Source organism: Cydia fagiglandana, chromosome 25 (assembly GCF_963556715.1).
Source record: "Cydia fagiglandana chromosome 25, ilCydFagi1.1, whole genome shotgun sequence".
Taxonomy (NCBI): domain Eukaryota; kingdom Metazoa; phylum Arthropoda; class Insecta; order Lepidoptera; family Tortricidae; genus Cydia; species Cydia fagiglandana.
In genome coordinates this window covers 10,754,757-10,774,428 of record NC_085956.1, presented here as the reverse complement: position 1 = coordinate 10,774,428, position 19,672 = coordinate 10,754,757, and the positions used below count along the sequence as shown (strand labels likewise).

Below are 19,672 nucleotides of genomic sequence, written 5' to 3'. Positions count from 1 at the left end.
TGACTAAAGTAAAGATATATGTAGTTTTAAAGTCAATGACATCATCTTATTGGTATATTTTTGTCTTTAGGTATTCTAAAACAAGCTTTAACCTAATTTCTTCAAACAACAATCTTTTTTCAGGAGCAAAGAGTACTCAAAATTGTGCAACTCCAAACAAAAAGATCCAGGAGAGCAAATGGTAGAAGCTATCGAAAACTGGTGTAACAATTTGCCAATAAAAGGAGAAAATAATGATTCTACGGAAGCTATTAAGGAACAAATTGCTATAAATATATATCAAATATTAGGATCCCTTAATGATGACTCTCGACTTGCTAATGATAATCAAAAGCTTAAAAATATGTTGAGTAACGAAATTCATGAACAGTTAAATAATTTATCACAGCATAAAGGTATCGAAAAGAACAAAGAAAAGTTAAAAGCTGATTTAATTGATAAAATAATGGAAATAAAGACCATGATTAAAGACATAACTGTTGGTGATGATTATGTTCAGAGTCTTGAAAATTCTATAGACGCTTCATTGCCTAATCCTCGTCGTCGGTCTTCTAAGTGTGATCCCGTTTATGAACTATTTAAAAAGCGGATGGTTATGCTTTGGCTTTTAGAAAATTATGACTATGCTGTTGACTATCACTCCATGAAGTACAAAAAACACCTTTCGGCGGAAGTACATTCACTATCCGAAGAAGTCCAAAATAGAAACCTTTTTCCAGGAGGCAAAGATGAAATGATGAACGATATAATGAGCGCGTTTTATACGGCCCATTCTCCCGATGAAAACGCAATTGTTGATGAAATTGAATATATAAAACTTAGATGTGAAATTGAAATATGGGCAAACGAATTGCCATTGAAGGAGGCTTCAAATTATAACAAAGTATTGGAACGTGATCAGATACTAACTATATTGAGCAAATTGTTGTTCGATATAATAAAAAGAGAAGAATGTAATGCAGGCGAAAAAATGCTATCGGAAATAATGAAGTGGACACAAAAACTGCCGCTAATATCGACAGAGAAGGCTAACGTAACCAAATACTCTGAATTACTTATGTGTTTTCTAAAAGCAACTGCAGACTCAAGGAAATGCCAAAGACAATCCGAACCAAAAAACCTCACTGTTGTAGAAGAAACATTGACTAATTTAAAATCTGACGATGCAGTATTATGTCAAAGAAATCTAGGAAATACAAGTCAAATAGCTGGACCAAGCAATTCCAAATCTTGTGGTGGTGGTGGTGGTTGCGGTGCATCGTTACAACAACTTGAATACCTAATTAATAAGACTATAATTGACTGGTGTGCTCAACTGCCATTGCAATACGGAGTTTGTGATGAAGATAATGTAGTACAAAACACGAAAGCACTCGTTTCACAAAGATTATTCAGGTTTGTAAGCGAGTTGAACTATCGACCGAATACGTTAAACGATGAGGGATTATATGAGTACCATTTGAATTTTGAGATAGAACGTATTCTTACACAGTTGGCAAATGATCGGGCCTACTGGGAAGAACAACGTAGTAGAAACGAGAGGAAATACCAGCTCATAAACGCACTTAAAGCCATAAGACCTTTAGTCCAAGAGCAAAAAGATCAAGAACTTTATAAAGAAAAGCTAAAACACACAATATCAAGTTTCCATGAATCGATGGCACACACACAGCATTCAGGGGTAGAATTAAGCGAAAAAACACAAATGGCTATTTTAGATGATTTCATACAATACAATAATAACAAAGGAGATTTTGAAAACCAAGAGCTCCACAAATTGAAAATAAGCGATGCACTGAAGAATGAATTAAACGAAGATGTAGATCCGTTATTAACAGCCAATCGACTAATTTGTGAATTGCGTAAAGTGGAATTACCAGGTCAATCAGCTAAACAGAGAAGATATTCGGGACCAAACCCTATTGGTTTTAACGATTTGCATTCAGCTCCCGCAGCAAGACGCCATTCTCTACCGCCGTTACAAAATTCCCATCCAAGATTTGTGGAATCTCAATATTTGATCCCTCCCGAACAGCCTCATATGGCATTCCCAGGACCATCCTCACATCCTGAAGGTTTGTCTACGTCTCTCCAAGTTCCAAGGTGTCAAAGATCGCAAGATTTTCGACGAAGTCTACCTATTACATCAGTGGCATATCCCCCGCTTCTTCCGCAAGAACTTCCAATTTTATACCGGGCTTCCGCCCTCGACATACAAGCATTTCCTGTGCCTCCTCCCGAGTTAAATATGACAAATGACCCACACATTTATCAATCTCCAGTTCAAGGACCCCATACATTTTACAGAGGAACGGAAAATCAACAAAACTCTGTCAGAGAGATTGCTGAGCAATCTTTTAATGGACAAGCACCAATAGTTGAACCTCATGGACGAACACCAATTGTTGAACACCAAATGCCACCTGAAAATACAGGAGCAAGAGTTAGAACTACAGCAAGGACCCGCAGCAGTCCACGCTCTTCATCACAATGTCCAGTAGAACGGCAAGCTCTTGCCGGGCATGAATATTGTGAATCCTGTGAAAGAGACGATGATTGCGCTTGCTATATGCCGTATCCTCAGTATTTCTGAAATTGCAGATTTATGTTTAGTACTTACTATATATACGTAAATGTAAATAACATAATATGTTCCATTAATGAAAAAACATTACAGAAAGTATAAAACTAATAAAGTAATATTATTATAGTTTGGCAAGCCATTTCTGTCAGTTGGAAAAGGCGAAGAGTTTGCCTATATTTATTTTATCAGAAACAGTTTGTCAGTAAAAAACAGGCGAGATATTCATATTTTTTTATCGGAAGACATCCTTTCTGAGAGAATCATACTGTCTTTATTATCTTTTCTTTTATTCTCTTATGCAACCACAAAACAAAGAAGTAATAGAAGTGAAACGTATGTCTATAGCGTGTGGCAAGATTATGGTTAGCTGCATACAGTTTCAGCATAGACTATAGTCAGTCGTGTGACACACTGAGCATATAATCACTACGTTTTAAGAGTCGGCACTTTCGAACAAGCCTTAAACCGAATTATGAACGTACATTGTGCCAACACACCAAATACATGTCAATATTGCCAACACAAAAAAAAACAACACTAGGGCTTGCCACTACTGGCGTACCTACTCTTTATCGATATCGATAAATGTGCGATACAGTCGCCATCAGATATATCGGAGCGGCCGAGGTGCTCAAAAATATCTGAACACGCACCTAGCGCCATGACAATAGAGGCGTGTTCAGATATTTGTGAGCACTTTGGCCGCTTCGATATATCTGATGGCGACTGTACATGCTGCTGTACTGTACTATAGTAACAGTAAATTTTGAGTATCACTAGGATTAATAAAATAAAAGCAAAATATAAAAATAATTTTATTTAACATATTAAAGATATGATACAGATAGTTTATTATTACAATACGCTTATGTTATGAACGTAAAATTTGTATGGGGTTAAAGTTTTCTTTTGAGCTACGAATTTGAAACTTCGTTAAAAGATATATTATTTAAATACAAGAAAACTAATTTCAGCGTTTTTGAAAATTCAACCTCTAAAGTGATGAAAAAGGGGTTGAAAGTTTGTATGGATATCAAACATTTTTTCGAGTGTTGGACTTGAATCTTTGTATTTAGGGATATTATTAGAAGACAGGAAAAGTAATTTCAGCGTTTTGTAAAATTCATCCCCTAACAGGGTTAAAAAGGGGTTGAAAGTTTGAATCCATTACAAATGGTTTTGAAACTTCTTAGAAAGGCATAATAGCCGATTGCAAAAAAAAGTGATTGCAACGTTTTTGGAATTTCAACCCCTAAGGAGGTTAAAAAGGGGATGGAAGTTTGTCTGCGGGTGCAAATTTTATTTTAAGCAAGGAACTTGAAACTTTGTAAAATCGTTTTAAATTAAAATACAAGAAAACTCATTTCAGCATTTATGAAAATTCATCCCCTAAGGTGGTGAAAAAGGGGTTGAAAGTTTGTATGGAGATCAGATATTTAGTGAGTGCGGAATGCGGAACTTGAATCTTTGTATAAGGGCATAGGTACCTATTATGAGAATACAAGAAAAGTAATTTCAGCAACCAACATCAAAATCCACTTGACTTAAAACTTCATACAACTTGCTAAAAAATGTCAACATTGCTTGGATATGAAAATTATAGGTACTAAAGATGTAAAATGTTGAAGATAAGATTCCACGCGGACGAAGTCGCGGTGTTGCCCGCGACTTCGTCCGCGTGGAATTGATATTGCATACTCGTTATTACATATATTATTTTGCAGCGCTTCTTAGTTGAGCTATCTTTGCAGCGTTCGCAGAAATTTCTTCTGTTTTAATAATATCCGAATTTAATATTTGGCACTGTCTTCTAATTAAGATTTTGGTCACAAGCCAAAATAATTGTTTTTTCATGAAATCCTCATGTTCCTTACATGTCCACCAGGTTATGTTAATGTTTGCCGCAAAGAGTGTGCAAAACATTTGCCCGACATTTTCTTCATATAATAAATGACTATTTTTTTCAAAATAGTTTTTCGCTTCCTCAATTGTACGACACAGCTGGATAGATGGGTACGTTAATGATTTCTTTTCTTGCCACCACTCCCGCAAGCTTATAAATTTATACATTGGGTGATCTGTAACATCTTCCAGTTTCAGCAAATTAGAACACATTTGACAGCTTACGTTCTTCAACAGTCTATAAGCTATGTAACCGCTTAAATATACAATAGGTTGATTTTCTATGTCTGTTAAATCTGTTTCAATTTGCTCCTCTAATTCATTTTCAGGTATCATTAAAACAGGATATTCTTCTTCTTCATTGGTAGTCATTGATGTGAGTTTCTCATCACCATCAACATCATGTTGGCATAATGGATTGACAAGCAATAACTTGTTCAAATCTTCTTCGCAATTAGATCCTCGGTTATGTGGTGCATTCATTCCAGAAATATGAATTGATTTCAATGCACTTACAAAATGTGTGCAGGTAGGATTTCGATTTGTAGGGCTATTCTGTCGTATAAGTCCGAATAGGTTTTCAAGAGCGTCTTGATTCAGTGAGCGTAAATTCAAATAGTTAAATCCTTGATCCTTACAATAACACCAGATATCTTTAAGCGAATTTATGGTTACAATATAACCTTCCACGCATCTGACTCTTTTTAATCTTAACCTGCTATCTGATTTCATGAACTCCATTGACTTCAGCTTTTTCAAAAAACTATTCCAGATTTCTATGTGATTGGTTTTACGAGACACATTTTGTCTTCGTCCCTTTATTACATCTTTTGGGTTTGATGGGCCATTAGTAGAATCAAATAAATTATTAAGGTCCCGTACTACCTCGGATGTTTGTGCCACTTCTTTTCCGTACTCTGTGTCTTCATATTTTTCTGCAATCATCTTTAGAATAGCTGCGAAAGTATTACTTAGAGTTTGAGCGGCATATTTCACTTTCATTTTATGTTTTTGTTTTGGATCTAGCATTACAGAAGATACTTTATGAAAGTACAGCAGAAATTTTGTTAATTAAATTCCATCGCTTGCCTCTAGGTTTCCGGGCTTGATTTTTCAGAGAGTCTGATACAACATTTTTCAGAAAATCGGAATCTAATTTGTCCAAATCGACGGATGTTTTTGAGAGTGATGATAACAAACACTGTGTTCGCTGCAACTTTTTTACAAGTTTTTTTTTTCGTGGAGTCATTTCTATGTTGCTGTAGCCATATTTTGGCGGTGTTCCTCGTATACAATCTGTGGTTTTATTCGTTTTTACCCTTGAAGTCGAAGCATCATCTAAAACAAAATGATTTGTTAATAATAATTATGATTAGTAACAAATTGTTCATCACTACATAGTATAAAACAAAGTCGCTTCCCGCTGCCTGTCTGTATGTATGCTTAGATCTCTAAAATTACGTAAGCCCCCATTCGCACGGGAGCTTTTTCAACACGCGTTAAAAAGCGGCCAAGTGCGAGTCGGACTCACCCATGAAGGGTTCCGTAGCAGCAAGTAACATAATAAAATTGCGGTTTACGATTTATGACGTATTAAAAAAAAATACTTACCAGACCTGTCTCTGCGTGCCCATTGGCGTGAACAGCCGCAGCAACCTCGCGTTAGTCGCACACGCGACGACGTCGCTGCCCGCCGTGACGCACAGGATCTCCTCGGTATCGGGCATGGAAACGCTCCACTCCTTGCTGCTGCCGACCAGCGATATGCATACTAGTTTGCTGTAAGATATAGATATTTTTTTAATAGATTAGCTATTGCGTAGTCTATCTATAATAATCACCATTAAAATCTTGTGCATGTCTTATTCAACATAGGAGTTGGCATTACACACAATTCGATGTTCCGGAAAGGTCATACATAATAAAGGATTTGATTGTATAATCATCTTTTTGAAAGTTGCAAGCCTAACTCTGGTACCACCTTTTTTTTAATACCAGCACTTGTAGTCTGTATCTTTAGGTATTTAAATAAAAGTAAACAAACAATTTTTACATTTTCGGGTAGTTATAAGATTTATTGGTTAACCAACCAAATGCAAAACCGCCTAGATATGTCACCAAACGACCTGACTTTAACCTACGTTATTTGATCGTGTAATGTTTTCATCCAACCTCAACTGGCTTACTTAAGAAGCCATTTGAGGGTAGATTTTGTTTCATCATCATCATCATCATCATCTCAGCCATAAGACGTCCACTGCTGAACATAGGCCTCCCCCTTGGACCTCCATTCGTACCGGTTGGAAGTGACCCGCATCCAGCGTCTTTCGGCGGCCTCTTGATCGCGGCAAGCTGTGATTGGTCAGTTTCATTATAGTTGACTAAACAGAATCGATATGAATATTATAGTTGAGTTGGGAGCCCATACATTAAAAATACCCAATTGAAGTTTGGTATAAGAAATCTTAATTCAAGAATTATAGTCGACGAGTACAAAAAAAAGTTTTTATTGCACCATTAAAAGATTATTTGCATAAATCTGATTTGTCACAATTAGTTATAGAAATACCCATTAGCAAGGAAAATTCACCCTCATCTTCGCAAATCATTCATAATTATTAACCTTGAGATGAATGCATAGTGTTTCCCATTTTATGTATTCTTAAGGAAAATAACAACTAATTCAACTTAGGTATGCATTATATAATTTTTATAGACGTTTTTTTAACGTTATTAAAATGATATACATGGTGGCTAAAATATAACTGCATTCCCGTTGCCAGGCAGGTTTGGTATTATACTGAACAACTTTTACTATGGGGACAACACCGAAATGGCGAAAAAGAAAAGGGTGTTTCATACATTTTGGCTGGTTCATTTTCTATGGAAGGATAAGTAATTTTTTCACCATTAACCTAGTGTCAAATTGTACTGGTAAATAACCATGGTAACTCCAGGTTTAACCGGTTAACCCCGGGTTGGCGGAATGATACAAATGGGCCTAACTAACCTAGACGTTTCACAGGCCAACACCAGCACGCTCGCAGACAGGCTGGCCATGGTGTGATTCAGGTAGTTGTTGAGATTGATCCCGTGGTGGAGGTTGGTGTCGTGGAACTCTACGTCAATGGTCGACTCGCCGTTCTCCTGCGTGTGGCATCGGACCATGCCGATGTCGTTCCAGCACATGTATCTGGAATGGTAAAAACCATATGCAGTTAACAACATAATTTTAAGCTTTATAATAAATTAAAGGTTTTTTGAAGTACAATGAGCTGCGAATTTGCGTGGAGAAATTATGAATGAATTCATTCATAGTCGCCATGCACTTTTGCGGCTGATGGTACAAGGTGGTGAGTAACTTTGTGAACGCGAATCTAATTTGTATGTGCCGTGCCGCGACACGGGTCTTGACTCGTCTTCCTCTCTCACTGTCCCCAACCCTAGCGTTTCATTCTTGAGCTTCTCTAGTGATATAGCGTTGTCATCATCACCATTGTAGTATCTTAGATATATATTAACAGTTCTCGTACCTATGTTCAAGGTGTCCCGGGGTCGCAGAAAGCTGGAACGGCGCCTGCGGCGGCACCGTGGTCGCCGCCGGCTCGTGCCGCGACACGGGTCTTGACTCGTCTTCGTCTCTCACTGTCCCCAACCCTAGCGTTTCATTCTTGAGCTTCTCTAGCGATATCGCGTTGTCATCGTCGTCACTGTTATAGTTTTCGATCAAATTGTCCAAGTCATTACCTGAAATAAGAAATCATTAGTATTAAAACGTGAAGCCATCAGGTTGGCTGTTAATAAGGACAATTTTGTAACTGGGTCCACTTCTTTATTCCCTGATAGTTTTGCTCAATTTGGTGATTTATAATTATATACATTCGGCGACAGACAGAAAGAGATGGCGGCAAATTGTCAAAGGGAAGCTGTTCCCTAGAAGTGGCCACGACCCTCGGTGATGAGGAAACCGATGCAAGGAGGCGGAAGGAGGAGTTTATAATTATAAACCTACCATCATCAGCTCTCTCCACCATTTCAACATCGTCAGGCGCATCAGCATCAGCCTGCCATCAGCCTTGCTGTCCTTGCCATAGCAATTCATCAGTGCACCCAGCTGCCCGGACACATCGCAATACGCCAACACACCATTTCCTGAAAGATAAATAGTTTAGATACATACCAGTGGCGGCGCGTCCATAAAAGCCGATTCCCATCGGCTTGCCTGTTTTTGGACGTTTGAGCAGAGTTGTAAAGGAATATGTAAGCCAAATTAGCCCCAGCTTGCCTATGAATATGTTTGACGCGCCGCCACTGATACATACAATACAGGATACACAGAGACTTATTGGTCTAAGAAAAAAAACGGACCTACTTCAAATTCGACTGCTGAGTTAGATGGCGCTCCGGCTCAATACATTATGGGGTACAATAAAACAGATGATGATGATGATGATGATGATGAACGTACTAATTGTACGCATTAACCCCCTTATCCATAAACGCTTACTAAAGTTGACAAGCTGATAATAGTTTGTCCATTTCCATCATACTAATATACGTCAGAAAGGGACAAACGATTATTATCGGCTTGTGAACTTTAGTAAACGTTTATGAATAAGGGGGTAAGTCGTGGACAGACGCAAATGTATATGCAGCATAACTGTTAATTAGCTCACCACCCTTACAAATATGTATGGAATGTATGTCTACTAAAAGCATAGTAAATATAAGTTGGTCATGGTCATGGTCAACGAGCAGGTACGAACGCACTTGGAGAAAAACAAGATATTGCCAGAAGCACAATCGGGATTTCGCAAATATCATAGCACTACATCGGCTATTGCGCATTTGGTGGATGAGACACTTAAGGCTTCTAACGATGAACTTGCGACAATTCTTGTCTTGTTAGATTTTAGCCGCGCGTTTGACAGTATATTGATACCCGTGCTACTTAAAAGAATGAAGACCTACGGATTTTCTGAGTCACTTTGTAGATGGTTCTGTTCCTATTTCTCAGGCAGAAACCAAATAGTTGAATGCCCAAACGACGAAGGTAAAATTGCTCGCTCATCCCCCCGTATGCTCGACAGAGGAGTAATCCAAGGGTCAATATTGGGTCCGACTTTATACAGTCTGTACACTGTGTGCCTTCCCGAAGTTATCAAAAATTGTTCGTACCACATGTATGCAGATGACACGCAGCTAATGAAGCATATACGCCCCACTAAAACTGACGTCGCACTTGCAATATCGCAAATTAATACCGATTTAGAAGCTGTAGCAGGTTGGTCTAATGACAATGGCCTTATTATTAACCCTAAAAAATCTGTCTTCATTATTTTGGGAACAAAAAAGCAGATTGCTAAAGTACGTGAACTTGAAATCGACTTGCGAATATCAGGGCTGCCTATATCAGAAGAGAGACAGGTTAAAAATTTAGGCATCGTAATGGAGGAGTCGCTTCGATTTGAAGCCCATATAAACTCTAAAATACCAAAATGCTATGGTGCTCTAAAATCATTATATAAGCTTAGACCCTACCTAACACAAAATGTTCGCGAACGCTTGTCAGATGCGCTAGTTTTATCCCAACTGGATTATGGAGACGTTGTATATGGGCCTTGCATAAGAAAAAGAACAGAACGAGCGATTCAACGTGTACAAAATTCATGCATACGTTTCTGTCAAGATATCCCTCGTCGCTCACATATTAGCCCTTACCTTAATAAAGCGGGTAAACTGAATATGTCACACAGACGAATATTAAAGCTTGCGTCAATGGTATTTACGCTTAAACAATCTGGTATTCCACCCTATCTCGCGTGTAAACTTGAATGGAAGCCAAACCGAAAGTTGAAAGGTTTGCGTGAGCAACAAGAGCGTATCTCCCTTCCATTACTCCGGCTTCAGTCATTTAGAGGCAGCTTTCGCTATGCTGCGTCTAAATGCTGGAACAATTTGCCGCCACCAGTAGTTAACAGTAAGTCCCTGGCGGTTTTCAAACTACGTTGCAAGGCTTATTTGCTGGACCTCCAAAAGAATGTAACATACACTTTTGGTTGAGTGACCTGCTCTATAGATATTTAATTTTAGTAAAGTTAGCACTTTTTTATCCACTGCACATTGTTCGGTTTTGCTATCTTGTCCTACATGTAATAAATAGTGTAAATGTTTTTACTGTCCTTAGCTAGATACAAATACGGCGGTGGCAGAATAACAGCGTCCGTTGCTGCAAGTCTTTAGGGCCGCTGTGCCCCGAAGCCTTCTGGCACAGACATAAGCTGAGCCACTTACCTTTTCAATTAGTTTGTAAGCATTATCGTGTACTTTTATTATGTACCTGTGTTCAAACTTTTTGAATAAACGTCTTTTATTATTATTTTTATCTCCGTTTTAAAACTCTCGGGTCTTTCGAGCCCGGTCATTTATAAGGCGTGCGTGGGGATATGGATCCAACACGTAGAGGCCGTTTGGAGAGATTTGATGTCATGTAGAACGTATTATTATAAGTTTTATATACCTTTAGTAGTAGTAGTAGTAAAACACTTTATTGTACAAAAAACAAAACAAAACAGGAAAAATAACATTCGTCATTAGTACAAAGGCGAACTTATCCCTTTAAGGGATCTCTTCCAGTAAACCTTTGAGCAATTGAGGGAGAATTGGAGACGGTAGACATCCGTACTGTACCAACAGCGTAAATAAAAGAACAAGAAAAGAAAATTATAATGATAATAAAAACGAAAAGTTTCTTAGTTAATTATAATATTACCTTTAGGGTTCCATGCTATCGCTGTAACATTATGTGATGTGGGATGCTCGATGATGCCCGTGCAAGTACCGGACTGTACTTCCCACACTGCTATCTGCCCGGCTATGGTGCTTGCCGCCAAATATTGACCACATGGTGAAAAGCGACATTGGGATATTGCACATTTTATCTGAAATATACAATTGCAATACTAACTAACAAATCTAACAATCGCAACTTCAAATCGTAGAAAAAATCTGGCTTAAGTAGCAGGGGCGGCGCGTGAAACATATCCGTAGGCAAGCCAGGGCTAATAAAATTTGGCTTACATATTTCTTTTACAGCTCGAACGTCCAAAAACAGGCAAGCCGGTGGGAATCGGCTTTAATGGACGCGCCGCCACTGTTAAGTAGGCTCCTTTATAATCCAATATATTATTGGAAAGAGTGAACAATTATGTATTCCAGTATAATTTGTGCACAAAGTCCATTGAATTGTATGGAGGTCCCACCTGGCCTAGATCCCGAAAAGGTAACAGGAACTTGTTAGTGGCGGCGGCGGCGGCGTAGGTGCTAGGTAATTTCGTCATTATATATAACGAAATCGTCTAGATCCCGAAAAGTCGGCCAAGTTACTGTTTATTAAAAAAACGCACCTATATTCTTGCTCAAATACTAAATGTTTGGTTTTTTTTTAATAAAGAATGCTAAAAATATAATATTTGACGTTTTTTAAGTACCAAATCTTGACATCCGCATCCGCAGATGTGAGGCTTTAAATATCCGCATCTGGGGATGTCAATAAATCTGCATCCGCAACATCCCTGGTTTACATATAAAGATCTTTACAATTCAAATAATCACAGGAAATTTGTAGTGCAACTCACCTCACTTTTAGTGCTTGTCATAATTTGTGTTACCGATGCAGTAAATCTAGTGACAATACCGTCTTTGTCGAAAGCCGGGAATGTGTAAGCTTGTACAGCATGATTATCAGTAGCCACATACAGCCTCTTGTCTTTAAAACACACCGCTGTCGCGCTCTCTCCAACGCAATGGGAGTTACGATCGTCGTCTTTTATGTCAACCCATATTCGAACATCTCCGTCATTGCCGCAAGTAATTATATGCCTGAAGAGTAAATATATTTGTTTATAATCCAAATACTTATAGTATTAAAACATAAGCAATAGAAATAAAAACTCACTGTCCGTCTTCAGTGTAGCAAACATCCGTATAACCCTCTGCATGAGCATATCTTAGGGGTCTACTATCTATTTTCATTTTTATCTAAATTAATCGCATGTGATTTAATCCGTAATTATTAAACTATTTTAACTTGCACAAAATACATGAACAACCTCAAAACAAATCGACTAAATTTGACTTTGACGTTTCATTTGGCGGGAACAAACTTCCATCATTTCAATCTGTTCGAGTAACTAATAAAATCGTTACAATCATTTCGAAGTTCGCAAATTGCGGGGATTTTTCTCTGTCACTCTAATTACGCCTTAAAAAAAGCAAAAAAAAACCGGGCAAGTGCGAGTCGGACTCGCGCACGAAGGGTTCCGTACCATAATGCAAAAAAAAAAACAAAAAAAGCAAAAAGAAAACGGTCACCCATCCAAGTACTGACCCCTCCCGACGTTGCTTAACTTTGGTCAAAAATCACGTTTGTTGTATGGGAGCCCCATTTAAATCTTTATTTTATTCTGTTTTTAATATTTGTTGTTATAGCGGCAACAGAAATACATCATCTGTGAAAATTTCAACTGTCTAGCTATCACGGTTCGTGAGATACAGCCTGGTGACAGACGGACGGACGGACGGACGGACGGACGGACGGACAGCGAAGTCTTAGTAATAGGGTCCCGTTTTACCCTTTGGGTACGGAACCCTAAAAACGGTCACCCATCCAAGTACTGACCACTCCCGACGCTGCTTAACTTTGGTCAAAAATCACGTTTGTTGTATGGGAGCCCCATTTAAATCTTTATTTTATTCTGTTTTTAGTATTTGTTGTTATAGCGGCAACAGAAATACATCATCTGTGAAAATTTCAACTGTCTAGCTATCACGGTTCGTGAGATACAGCCTGGTGACAGACAGACGGACGGACGGACGGACGGACGGACGGACAGCGAAGTCTTAGTAATAGGGTCCCGTTTTACCCTTTCGGTACGGAACCCTAAAAAAATACTTACTAGATCTCGTTCAAACCAATTTTCGGTGGAAGTTTGCATAGTAAATGTAGTTACAGGGGGGGGGGGGACACATTTTACTAATGGGGCTAACGGATTTTGAAGAGTTTTTTTTAAATAGATAGAATGATTCAAGAGGAAGATTTATGTATCATTTGTTAATCCGTGTGAAGCCGGGGCGGGTCGCTAATTAATAATAACTATTAACCGACCTGGTGTACTTTTATCAGAAATCTCGTATGTTGAAGTCGATGGCACGTTCTTTGGATCATAACCCTTATTTCGCTTTGAACTTGGGGAATCATCATCTTCACCTTAAACAAGATTTTAAAATTACGTTATATTTAAAGGAAAGTCACAAAATATATTTTACAGTACATATGGTCCTATTTTCCCGCACGAGTGCGTAAAATAGCACTTTTCGTGCGATGTCAAAAGTTTAAAGGGCCATATGTAGGTACTGTAAAACGTTGTACGATACACGTGCGAATAGGTAATTAGCAACTCGTGTAGATTTAAAACGATATTTCAAATTTCCTCTTTTCCGCACTTGTATCGTAATTCGTAATAGTACATTACTACAGAGGCCGTGAAGTAAGGGATTGCAGGATTGCGATAGACGGCTGAGTCGTAGACGAGGCCGGATAAAGCGAGTCTTGCAATCTCTGTTCCGGCCAAGGATTGTATTAGTGCTTTTCTCAAACATTGCATAAAATAAATTTAATAAATTAAAAACGTTATAAGAAAATATTATAATTAAAATAACTACTAAGTAATGAAGGAAATTATTTATTTTAGGTTGTAAAGTAGAAACAATTGCTTCATAAGTCAGAAACGCGCATGTGACACCCTTAATATAGCAACATCCATAGATTACGAAAACCACTTAGCGTTGCTTGTTAGTCTCTATAGGCTACGGTGGCCAAAATCGAGAAAACAACTGTCTAAAAATTTAATTTAGCGCGGAGCAATTACCAGGACCTCATGAGTTACGAGAAGGCGTTAAGAGCGCTATTACATTTCGGGGTTGAGCGAGTTTAGGTATTTTACGCGCTGCGGCAGGCCGTGCGTGCTCAGTATGCCGATTCCTTCTACCACACTCGCACTACAATGATGGATTAAACATTCTTGATCCTTCGCGAAGCATATTGAAATCAACCATAACAACACTAACTGTACTTAACTTTTAAAGTCCTAAAACTGTTATTTGGTAAGTACGAAAATACTAAATGCAGTGCAAATGTACATAGGGGCTGTTCATAAATTACGTCATCTATTTTTGACGATTTTTGACCGGGGCCCCACCCCTCAAATCATCCAAAACTCATGCTTCGGATGACTCTGTTTCCTCCTACGTCATGCTACATCATCCGATCTCTAGACCCCCCCCCCCCCCCCTCCTTCCATTTGAAACGACGTAATTTATTAATAGCCCCATACTCGTACTTATGAAGGTATATTACTCGAAAGAAATTATAGGTACTCGCTTATTTACATGTTTCGTCATTGCATTTGGTACCTATAGGTTGTAAAGTTTGTATCAACGAGGGTTTAAAAACGAACTGGTATGACCACATTCCGGCTCCATCATCAGACCTTGAGTACTATCTTGTGTCAAAGATCTTGTTGAGACAAATCAAACGAGCCCAAACACGAAGTGGTTTAGTTGCATGGTTGATTGGTACCGGTGACCACCTTCCGGCTCCATCATCAGACCTTGAGTACTATCTATCTTGTGTCAAAGATCTTGTTGAGACGAATAAAACGAGCCTAAACACGAAGTGGTTTAGTTGCATGGTTGATTGGTACCGGTGACCACCTTCCGGCTCCATCATCAGACCCTGAGTACTATCTTGTGTCAAAGATCTTGTTGAGACGAGCAAATGAGCAACTTCATGTCTTCATTTCATGATATTAACGCATACATTTCGAAGTATGTTTGAGAAAATAACAATTTTTTCTCAAACATGCAATGAAATGTCGTCGCTCCGGGCGTTATATCAGGCTTCGAAGTATCACGTTTAGGGCGGAGCAACTCCAGAGAACTGTAAAGGAATTTCATACAAAATTGAACGCCTATACTGCAAAACGTAATTCAAGACCAAAAAAAGTATGACAATGTTGCCACTGCAATAATTTGTTTGTAAAATTGTAAATTCCTTTTGATAAATAATCATGTTAAGATAATTTATTCATTAGTAATTTTACTCCTACTATTTAAAAAAGTACTTTTAGTTACTTATTTGTACATAAATACAAGACGCGCTAGTAAAAAAGTGGCAACATTTCTTACTTTTTTTGGTCTTGAATTACGTTATCTAGAGCGGCTACCGCGAAAACCGAAATTCGCAAATTGCGGGGATCTTTCTCTTTTACTCCAACGAAGGCGTAATTAGAGTGACAGAGAAAAATCCCCGCAATTTGCGAACTTCGATTTTCGCGGTTATAGCCCAGTTTAGGCGGCCGGGAAGTAATAATTAAAGTATTATTTTAATCTTTTACCTTCTAGTTTGCGTTTTTGTCCTGAGACTCCTCCAGCAGAAACTACTGTAACATAACATTATTAAATTATGTACTTGCCTTTATTCAGTTTAAGAATAAAAAGCGGCAAAGTGCGAGTCAGACTCGCCCATGAAGGGTTCCGTACCAGCGAGTAACATAATAAAATTGCGGTTTACGATTTATGACGTATTAAAAAAAAATACTTACCAGGCCTCGCTCAAACCAATTTTCGGTGGAAGTTTGCATGGTAATGTACATCATTTTTTTTTAGATTTATCATTCACTTATTTTAAAAGTTACAGGGGGGGGGGACACACATTTTACCACTTTGTAAGTGTCTCTCGCGCAAACTATTCAGTTTATAAAAAAATGATATTAGAAACCTCAATATCATTTTTGAAGACCTATCCATAGACACCCCACCCGTATGGGTATGATGAAAGAAAAATTTTTGTGTTTCAGTTCTAAGTAGGTATGGGGAACCCCCAAAATTTATTGTTTTTTTGTGTGAAAATCTTAATGCGGTTCACAGAATACATCTACTTACCAAGTTTCAAGAGTTCTTACAGTTTCGGAAAAAAGTGGCTGTAACATACACGGACAGACAGACGGACAGACAGACGGACAGACAGACGGACAGACAGACGGACAGACAGACGGACAGACAGACGGACAGACATGACGAACCTATAAGGGTTCCGTTTTTTGCCATTTGGCTACGGAACCCTAAAAAAAGGTAGCAAATTATGAATACTAATAAAATTTTAATACCTATTTCTGAATGATGTGGTGTCATTTTATCAGAAATCTCGTAAGTTGAGGTCGATGGCACACTGTTTGGGTCATAACCCTTATTTCGTTTTGAATTTGTGGAATCATCATCTTCACCTTAAACAAGGTTGTAAAATTACGTTATATTCAATTCAAACGAAAGTCAAAAAATAAAAATATAATTAAAGTATTATTTTTATCTTTTACCTCCTAGTTTGCGTTTTTGTCCTGAGACACTTCCAGCAGAAACCACTGTAAAGCCCGCTCCACACTCGTGCGCGAATCGCGGCGCGAAGCCGCCACCGCGAGTCTGGAGTCGATTTCGCATATCAGCGAACTAGACTCCACACTCGCGTTCGCGGCTTCGCCCGCGATTCACGCGCATAGTCTGGAGGGCGCTTAACATAATCAAACATTTTAATTTACTTGCCTGATTTTAGTTAAAGAAAAGCGGCCAAGTGCGAGTCGGACTCGGCCATGAAGGGTTCCGTACCAGCAAGTAACATAATACAATAGCGGTTTACGATTTGGTAATGGTAATGTACATCATATATATTTTTTAGATTTATCATTCTCTTATTTTGGAAGTGTCTCTCGCGGCTCGCGCAAACTATTCAGTTTAGAAAAAAATGATATTAGAAACCTCAATATCAATAGACACCCCACACCCATATGTTGATGAAAAAAAAATTTTTGAGTTTCAGTTCTAAGTATGGGGAACCCCCAAAATGTATTGTTTTTTTTTTCTATTTTTGTGTGAAAATCTTAATGCGGTTCACAGAATATATCAACTTACCAAGTTTCAACAGTATAGTTCTTATAGTTTCGGAAAAAAGTGGCTGTGACATACGGACGGACGGACAGACAGACAGACATACAGACAGACAGACAGGTATGGCGAATTCATAAGGGTTCCGTTTTTTTTGCCATTTGGCTACGGAACCCTAAAAACCGGGCAAGTGCGAGTCGGACTCGCGCACGAAGGATTCCGTACCATAAAGCAAAAAAAAATGGAAAAAATTCAAAAACAAAACGGTCACCCATCCAAGTACTGACCACCCCGCGTTGCTTAACTTTGGCCGTTTTTTTTTGCTTTTTTTTGTTTTTTTTTTTGCATTATGGTACGGAACCCTTTGTGCTCGAGTCCGATTCGCACTTGCCCGGTTTTTCAAACTCTGGAACAATAGGGAATGACGATAGAATTTCGTCCGAGAGGGGCGCCTTGAGATTTAGGCTTGGTACCGCATTCCTTTTTAGCCTGTTTCCATTTTTGTTGAAGGCAGTTGGAAGAAAATGATCTCCACAAATAAATTTATTTTCGTTTAATCTTTGTATGGGTAAATATACCAAATCTTCGTTGCCGGTCAACTTTACCCATAATCGACATCTGAAATAAAGGGATTATCGACAAGTTGTTCGCACACTATTCGTGTCCTTAGGTTACCTAGTTTTTTACAAGAAGAACCTATTCACAGAATGTTTTCGTTTTAATCAAGGATTGTAAACGATAAAAACTGCTCCAAACTAATTAAATTAGTATCTGGTAACGACTCAAAATGAAAATATCGCATAAAACATCAGTTTATCGACCTGTTGGGGTCAAGCGGAAATCTCGCCAAAAATATATCAGAAGTTAATCTTCTTACACGCCTGACCCCACAAACTTCACATTTTCGCAAAGATTTGCCCCCCATTTAAGTAAAAGAGAAAGTTATTTTGTCTTATACTCAAAAATAATCACTTAATATTACCGCTGTCACGAAAATTTAAAATGACGGTTGACGTTTTACCGATCATACCAACCTAAAGAAAAGTAAGTATAATACGACTAAGTTGAAAGCAAGTATGGTATGTGCTACCAAAATGCAACAACAGTCATTTTAATTCGATAAGATTATTTCTATGCCTCAATGTTGGTAACAAGTACGTTCATAGTTTATCATAGTATGGGGTGTCGATGGGCTGGTGTGACAGTTCAGCATGGCGCTTTTGACATGTCAGATGTGAAAACGATTCCAGTAAAAATTAGAAATAATTACGAATATGCCGTGCTGCTTCATTTTGGAGTGTAAAAACACTAGCGGGACAAAAATATTAGAGGCATTTCATATCATCGGTAAGTATTATTTTATGTAATATTTCAATAATTTATTACATTTTCGGTTTCCGCAAGGATTTTATGATTGTTTAGTACAAAAATCAGATTTATGTAAATGAGATAAGGTTGATATCTACTTAGCGTAAAAGTCATGTACGTGTGCGCTATTCGCCCACAGTGCGAGGACCATATCAAAAAAGTTATCGATGTCGATGTTCGTATAAATATACACAGTTCGGTTTGTTTATGTTCATACATGTTCTTAATAATTTATTTTTGTTTTGCCTCTGGACGATCATATCAAAAAAGTCGTACTTATTTATTCCAATTCAATGGATTATTTGATTTTAAGTTTTTCTTATAGTATAGTATCTAGTCTAGTATCCATACATATTTGTCAATTTTCTCTATTAAATACGAGTAGGTAAGGTGTCAGTTTTAAGCTGTCACATAATTTTACTGCCGGGTATTTGCTGGCCAGTCTAAAGGCCGCTCCACAAGCTTGCACAAATCTTGAAGCGTTCTTCACATTGGATGCGAGTACGCACCATGCTCCGGTAAAAACGTGCATAGTGCTATCTCGCTCGTACATCAGAGCGGCATTTCTATCCGCATTATTGCGATAAGTTGATAACCGTCTAAGTGCAAAAAATATTGTTAATATTTCCATTGTTTATAATTAGCATTTTTTAATAATTTTGCATACGAGCTTATATCGGAGATTCATATTGATGTATGACACAACATTATTGCTTTGTTTTGCCTTAAAATAATAACGTGCTAGTTAATAAGTATTGTTAACACTTATTAACTACACTTACACTTACTTGCGTATTTTTTACGCACGCATCTAGTGAGGAT

General features: G+C 38.1%; 2 protein-coding genes and 1 long non-coding RNA gene across 4 annotated transcripts; 1 reads left to right on the top strand and 2 right to left on the bottom strand.

Annotated features, from left to right (window-relative positions):
- The first annotated feature begins 126 nt into the window (after positions 1-126).
- Positions 127-2,593, top strand: LOC134676859 (uncharacterized). Its single transcript, XM_063535239.1, has one exon. The coding sequence runs from the start codon at positions 179-181 to the stop codon at positions 2,591-2,593; it is 2,415 nt and encodes an 804-aa protein (XP_063391309.1). The 5' UTR covers positions 127-178.
- A 793-nt stretch (positions 2,594-3,386) lies between these two features.
- On the bottom strand, positions 3,387-8,520 carry LOC134676858 (WD repeat and HMG-box DNA-binding protein 1-like). The gene is made up of 5 exons (XM_063535238.1): positions 8,499-8,520; positions 8,020-8,233; positions 7,497-7,679; positions 6,098-6,265; positions 3,387-5,824 (listed from the first exon to the last, which is right to left on the bottom strand). Coding segments are annotated over exons 1-5 (588 nt in total). The 3' UTR covers positions 3,387-5,823.
- Positions 8,521-12,057: 3,537 nt separating this feature from the next.
- LOC134676919 (uncharacterized) lies at positions 12,058-16,979 on the bottom strand. 2 transcript variants are annotated; one of them, XR_010099966.1, is made up of 5 exons: positions 16,921-16,966; positions 16,714-16,830; positions 15,943-15,987; positions 13,653-13,754; positions 12,058-12,367 (listed from the first exon to the last, which is right to left on the bottom strand). It is a non-coding gene; the product is annotated as an uncharacterized LOC134676919 (long non-coding RNA). The 2 variants fall into 2 exon arrangements; XR_010099965.1 differs by having other exon boundaries at positions 16,714-16,979.
- Positions 16,980-19,672: the final 2,693 nt, after the last annotated feature.

Bases quoted from the DNA above. Each gene is read 5' to 3' on its own strand.
- LOC134676859 (XM_063535239.1), top strand. From the start codon at position 179: ATGGTAGAAGCTATCGAAAACTGGTGTAACAATTTGCCAATAAAAGGA.
- LOC134676858 (XM_063535238.1), bottom strand. From the start codon at position 8,520: ATGGTGGAGAGAGCTGATGATG. The intron at 7,680-8,019 runs GTACGAGAACTG...TTACCATTCCAG, and splicing joins CCGGGACACCTTGAACATAG to ATACATGTGCTGGAACGACA. The intron at 6,266-7,496 runs GTTAGTTAGGCC...TATATCTTACAG, and splicing joins TTGGCCTGTGAAACGTCTAG to CAAACTAGTATGCATATCGC.